The 7,326-nt window shown below is 39.0% G+C and overlaps 1 protein-coding gene across 1 annotated transcript; it reads right to left on the reverse strand.

The window, feature by feature from the left end:
• Positions 1 to 1,263: 1,263 nt before the first annotated feature.
• Positions 1,264 to 3,642, reverse strand: LOC113751472 (uncharacterized protein At3g28850). The gene has a single exon (XM_027295496.1). The coding sequence runs from the start codon at positions 2,747 to 2,749 to the stop codon at positions 1,424 to 1,426; it is 1,326 nt and encodes a 441-aa protein (XP_027151297.1). The 5' UTR covers positions 2,750 to 3,642; the 3' UTR covers positions 1,264 to 1,423.
• Positions 3,643 to 7,326: the final 3,684 nt, after the last annotated feature.

The following is a 7,326-nucleotide window of genomic DNA, read 5'->3' on the forward strand; positions in this document are numbered from 1 at the left end:
CAATTCATGTCAGAACGCCGTTGTCTCAGCATCATCCAGCCAACAGCATCGAGACACTTTCACAACCCCCCAACCATCAGCTACTACCACTGCTACTGTACATTAATAGGATATGGCCTCCAAAAGTGTTTTACTGCTCCTTGATGTGAGAGCAAAGGGTCGTCCTCCTTCTCCTCCTCCCCATTCTAGATGAGATATTTGTGGTATCAAGTCTACCTAATTTCTCTCCAGTGATTCTGTGTCTGTCATCAGCATTAATGGTATAATAGGAGAAATATGAAATGGTTGATAAAAGCTGGGAGAATTAATCAACTTGCTCAAGTAAATAAGGCGTTAATAATGGGTAATAGACTAGTAGTACTATACATCTACTCTTTGGAAAACGATATTAGTAAATTACTAGTAGTATTTATTCCTTGCTGCGTATTTTGTAAGTAGCTCCCAGCGTCAAATCTGTTTCTCATTTTATGCTGACAATCTTACTATGGGAGGAGTAGCGTACAAACTACTACTGCACCAAGAATGATTATACCCAAAACACAAATGGTTGAACTGAACCGGTCAAACATCCACCACGGGTAACTGGTAACTGGTAACTGGTAACTGGTAGGTAGTCAGTCAGTCTGGTAGTAGTGTATAGAAAACTATTTGTGCCGTCTGACCCAACAAAGATTTCCTGCTGCACTTTGTTATGTGTATGCCGAGTCCTGGCGGTCGTGGGATAGGCAACCCTTGGTTTTTCTGCTGCTTTCTACCTAAGAGAATGGCTTGGCCGCAGGGGATTAGTCGGGCCCCGTAAGGATTGACCCGAACACCCCTGTGTCGACAAAAAAAAAGAAGAAGAATGGCTTGACCTCACCGAACAAAAGCTTCTCAATTCTAGGAAAAACCATTGGTTGCCTACTCCTTTCGTTGTTTCGATACAGAAAAACACCCACAATTTAGTTACTCTCCACAAGCAACTAGAGGAGAGTTTGCCCAATCCTAAAATAACAAAGACAACTAACTTTGGTTGCACACTCAAGAATTGAACTTATAAAAAAAAAAAAAAAAAAAAGGGAGCATACATACATCAAACTCCATCATTGCAAATTATAAATAATAAAAAAAAAGTGTATACTTTTACTTATCCTGAGAAGGAAAAAGGAGGGGAACAAGAAAAAGTATACAGCCCTCCTCATCTTACCTGGCATTCGTCACACCCACAACAGATATGATGATGCGTTGTTGGGGAAGTATTCCTCAGTGCTGACACAAACTGGATTTAGAGAACAACCTACCTACAATTCCTCATTCATAATCGCCTCTTCATATTCTCAAATCTCCTCACTGTACAATAAACACTCACAAGTAGTATTATAAAAAAAAAAAAAAAAAATCAAGAAACCAAGATGCAAAATCTTTTTGCATAGATTAATCAAACTTAACCGCAGCAAATTGGACAGCGTGTAAGCCCATTTTCATTGCAATCGGGACATCTCTGAAATCCGTATTCAGCATCTTCGCATTCTTCTTCGTCATATTCACCTTCATAGTAAATTTTACAACTCCCGCAACACGTTTCGCAAGGAACAAATCTAATATCCCCGCATGCGTTGCAAACACCAGCATTGCCGCCGCCACCATCATCCGCCGATTCACATCCTTCCACGGCCTTCTCAAGCTGCCCGTCCTCGTGCATTCGGCGTATCTCTTCCGCCCCACCGAGGAATCTGATACCAATAAACACCTTAGGCAATGCACCTCCCTTACACCAGCACTCTCCCAACAGCTCCTTCAATTCTTCCTTGAACCCGGAATGCATTGAAACATCCCTCTCGTCAAGCTTAACGCCTAACCCTTTTAATATAATTCTAACATTACAGCAATCCTCGTACGTCTTCCTCACCCCTCTTAGGCTTGTGAAATACACAATTAACCTGTCTTTACCCCATGGCGCGGCAGTCCAAGGGCTTCTTTCCTTGACATGATCAGCTGCTTCCAAGGGCTCATCTTTGCCGTCCAAAGCCTGCTCACCCATCAGCGGCTTGAGATGGAAGGGATTGGCCGGCGGGAGCTCCTCCAGTGATTTCCTAAAAGCAGATATCACTTCAGGATCGAATTCTGAGATTATTGACGTCTCATTGGAATTGGAGTCGCTACTATCGGCTGTGTCCAACCATACCGGCTTCACCGCCGGCACTTCCCCGTCATCATGAACTCTCGGGGTGTGCTGATCGTCAACAAAGCATGGAAATTGATGGTTGGAACCCACGTGGAAAGAAAAGCTACGGAAATGATGATTGGCGGGCCTAAGAGGACTAGTGTCTTCCAGCCCTTCCATCAATTCCCAGGCATTGATAGTTTCCGGCTCCCCAGGAGGAGTTCTGATTGGCGTTCTGGGAGCAACTTTTGGGATTTTTTCGTCGATCATTTTCGACCAAGTTTTAGCTTCGATGACACCCACGGCGAACTCCTCTTTCCTTGATTTTACCGAATGATTATCGTCATCTTGCTCTGAGACTGGGTTTATAACGGAGGATTCTTCTTCTCCTTCGTCTCCTTTTCTTTTGAAGGCGGGATGATTTGGATCTAACAAATCAAGCTTGAGAGAACCCAATGTAGAGGAGGTAAGAGCCACGAGATGATAGCTTTCGCCTTCCTTTTGAGGAGGGTGATAGGAGGCGTGCATTGAATAGCTCCGCCGCACCGGAGAATAAGGCTCCTGACATTTCCGGCATACCTTCTGCTTTGATGTTGCGCACCCCATTATTCCAACTATGTATATATATCTTTTATCAGGGCACCACCACAATCCTGATTAATTCTAAAAGGAGTACTATTCTCCAATCAATCAAGAACTAGAATGTTAGGTGAAAGATATGATGCTAAATTTCATTGGAGATATACCCGGGGGGTTAGGAAATGGAGATCGGGGAATGGACTTAAAAGAACATACCCCAAATGAACGAGCTGGATCGATGGGAGGAGATTCCAAGATTAAATGTGCCAAAATCGAGGAATTATTATTATTATTATTATTAAACAAGCGGAACTGGGATAATGGCGCCTCTATCGGAAATATTAAGAAAGACGAAAAAGAAAGGAAAAAAATAAAGAAACTACCGCCCGCTTGATTGAATGTAAGACTAGGAAAAATGAGACGCTGGGATCGATGAGATAATGGAAGGTTCTCAGGCTGTGTGCAAGAGCAGAGCACCTAATTTACTGATAAATCCAACCCGAGAAGATCGCACAGGATAATTACAGATGAAAGTCGAGGTTGTTGTAACATATATATGTATATGTATATATATTACTGGCACCGCGACAGCAACGAAACAATTAATCCTCTACAAGATTGGCAATTGTTTCCAATGAACATAGGGGATTAGAAGTAAAATGGACGAATAAGTAGAAGAAGGAAAGGAAATTGCAGGTCAAGAGGGGATCGATGGCGATTGGCGAATAAAAAGAAAATAGAAGAAGAACCCTATGGAAGAGACCGTTTCAGCAGCAGCAGGTAATTGGAACTTCTGGCTTTTCAGGGCCCTCCTCCCTACTCCTTCCCTCTCTAGAAAGAATAATATCCCTAATGGCGACCACGGAAAAGTGGACAAATTCAAAAGACCCCTCTTCTCGCCGGGGACATTTAGACGCTTCCTTTTGGCTTTGGACTTGGATTGGAGAATGGAGATGGAATGCTGCACTGTACCTATATGTTTTCCATTAAAAAAAATGCTTTTTTTTTTTCTGAAAAAGAAAAGTTAAAAATAGTGCATTACATGAAACAGTGCTAGTTGTAGGGAATTAAAAAAAAAGACGTGGGAACAGCGGAAGGTGGCAAGTAGGAAAGAAGGAAGGGTAGTAGAATGCGGGAATTATTGCTTGAATGACTTTCCTCGCTTTGGCCTCTTCAAATCTCAATGCCAGTCCCCTGCGCCCACACGCCCCGCGACCCTGCTTCCCACTTTCTGCATCTTCAAAGTTCAAACCCAAAGATGGAGGTTAAATTCATCCGACCAAGTCATTGTACACGTAAGCCGTAAGGTGTGCATTTAACCCTCCCTTTCAGACAAGTTATTATTAAATATTAATAGAGTGTTTTGATTTGACTCGAAATAGCCACTACCGCGTAGGTGATAATAATTTGGAGTTTGGATTTATGTTTTGTTTTTTCTCTAGCAAAGTCAAAGTTAGATTTAAAAAGTAAAAAAAAGGACAAAAATAAATATGAATCAATTTATTTGTTTGATTACAAATGCTCTGACCTTCTTGTCCATGATAAAATGACTGTATGTCGGGTCATATAATAGAATCGGAATTAAATCTTACTAACTTAACTTGATTTTATAAAATTATTATTTTAAAAATGAATGAATAAAAAATTTATTATTTTATCGACTTGATTTTATAAGAAATATAAAATTATTATTTTAAGAGTGGAGGATGAAAAATTTATTTAACGATTTGTAAAAAGGTGTTGAATCTTTTCTCCTTACAAATTGTGGAACAAAATACATGATGAATTAGTGAAGTCTCTTGGAAAGAAAGTTGTGAACGAAAGTGGTTCTGGTTCGAAAGAAGGCCCACTCGAGCAGTCGTTGCGTGGGCTACTTTCCGGACTTTTGTCACAGTATTCCTTGAATCTTGGGTGTGTACGGGTGCGAAATACCACCAGTAGGCTAATTCCTTTGAATATAGAGTGGTTTTCTTCCACTGTGCCTACCGCGTTTAGCATGACAAGCTTGAAAAAAAAATTTTAATTGAAGGATTCCGATCCAACCGGTAGTTTTTTTTAAAATAAAAAAATTGAAGGATGTCAGGCTGAGTTATTTTCTGTCAAGAAGTCAATTGACTCTTACTTACTGACTCAACAAACCTAAATCCCAGAGCATACTCCAAAAGCCGGCAACTCTTGGAGCAGCCCCAGGAGACTTATCTACCCAGCAAACCCCAACCCCTTCCCCGATGTGGGACTAGAACTCACACAACCACCCTGCTACTAAGAATTAACTAACCCCCAAGTGATGTCAGGCTGAGTTAGCTCGATAGCAATGATGCCAAAAAAAAAGAGATGAAGTTAGGAGATGTCAGGCCTTCCCAATCCCAGGAAATAGGGGTGATTCTTTTCCGAAAAAAAAAAAATGGCCATCCAAAATTTTTTTTTGATAAAATAGATTTTGCTACCTCTCCACAACGCGACGTGATAAGGAGCAAGGGCAAGAAGCACACTAGGCGTTTATATTATCACTTCTTTTACGTATTTTTAAATTTCATCGCTTGAATGGTAGTTAAGCATTGTTTTTAAACTTTATCATTCCAATGGTAGTTAGTATTATTTTTAAACTTCACCATTTGTCACGATTAAATTTTCCTTCTTTTCTATTTTTTTTTTTGCTTTTTTTTAAAGCACAATAATGTTATATATTTCAAATTACAACAATACGATTGATTACATGAACAATTTTAATTATATAACTGCACTAGTTAATTATATAAATTCATGTAATAATTTTAAAGCAGCATAATTTATAATTTTTATCTGAGAAGACATCATCGTCTAATAAATTCAACGAGATGTGTTTTTAAAATTAAAAAAAAAAACATTTCGTCGACTTGGAATTAAAGGCATGTCGTGCTTACTAAGCAGAGATGCCATTTGATTTTACCATATAGACCGTCGAGTTGAATCAGCCTAGCAGACTTCAATTTTTTTTTTTTTAAATAGATATTCAAAGGAATTAGCCAAGAGTAAAGGAAAAAGGTATATAAAGAGTCAAATTCGGTGACGTCGTCAAATCCCGTCCGACGCGTGAACATTGATACGAGCTTCTGCGTCCGTGAAGAGATTGAAAGATACGCCCTGCCTTTGTGGGAACCTTAAAGTTGGAAATACAGCCTCACGGTTTTGACTCCTAGGCTCTACAATCTACATCCTTCCTTCGGCGTCGGTCAGAACAATCATGGATTATCAGCCTGTGATCCATCCACATCGTTGGCGTTGATTACTTTTTTTTTTTCTTAATTAAAAAAAGAAAGCAATTGGACGGTAGAAGAACTTAACAACGCTCCTCTTGAACCTTGCAATGAGAAGATAATAAATACTAAGGGATATTAGCAAAAGTTGGAATTCAAATTAGGGTTATCCGACTCTCTATTGGATGGATAAGAAGTGAAGCTACCATTTAATTGCCCGCAAGAATTTAAGTTCTTTCCCTAAAGTTTTTGTTAATATTTAGGTGGATAATATTAGGCCTGTCAACGGGCCAAAATTCATTATTTCAGACTCGGACCGGCACACTATATCGGATCCGGATCCGATCCATTTACCTGACGGGTCTTTTACTCTATGTTTCGGATCCGGATCTGGGTCTACCCGAAAAAAAAATAACAAAATTTATAATTCCTAACAAAAATGAGAAAAAAAATATATTTATAAACTAATTTCTAACTAATACAAAAAAAAATCAAATAAGAAAAGAAATCAAATTAACCTTACTCAAATACATCACCCTAATCAAATTATATTGATTAGGATCCGGGTCCAATTATATTGATTACTCAAATAGATCATCCTAATCAAATTATATTAATAAATAAATATATTTTAAATTATTAATCCATTTATATCCGGATCCGGGTCCAATACGGGTTGGAATACTATATTCCGTATCCGACCCGGTTTTTTTTGTTTGTCAAAACGGATCCAGATCCGAGTTCGGGTAACGGAATTAAATCCCTACCCATATCAGGATAAATTTGACGGATCCGATCCGGATTCGGGTCTAGACCCGGACCGTTGACAGCCCTAGATAATATGGCCAACATCTACAATATATTAGTAACACTTTTTATATTAAACCAATTGTACCTTGGCCAACATCTAAATTAATTCACCTTGGAAGAGTCATCAGCACGGCCGGCCCTGTTATGAACTTTTAATTTGTTAGCCCTTTGATGTGTTGTAGACTCGCTTTAATTTCTGGACCCTTTATTCAAAAACAAATTTTTTTTTTGTCTGGACCCTCTCATTTATTGGTTATTGTTGCTGTTTTTGTCTCATTAATTTAATTCCTCAAAAGCATTAATTTAATTCCAACTGGAAAATTAGACATGTTGAATACCAAGGAAAAAGAAAAGCACAAGACAAATTCCAACTGGAAAATTAGACACCTTGAACACCAGGAAGGAAAAAGTAAAGCACAACTACCAAGACCAAGTAAAACTTGATGCTAAAATCATTCACCACAATTTATACTTGAGCGCGGGGCCTATATCGATAGGATTTTGCGGTTAAATGAAAATCTAGTTTATTATCCTTTAGATGTTCTTGATCTTGGGTGC

Source organism: Coffea eugenioides, chromosome 11 (assembly GCF_003713205.1).
Source record: "Coffea eugenioides isolate CCC68of chromosome 11, Ceug_1.0, whole genome shotgun sequence".
Classification (NCBI taxonomy): Eukaryota; Viridiplantae; Streptophyta; class Magnoliopsida; order Gentianales; family Rubiaceae; genus Coffea; species Coffea eugenioides.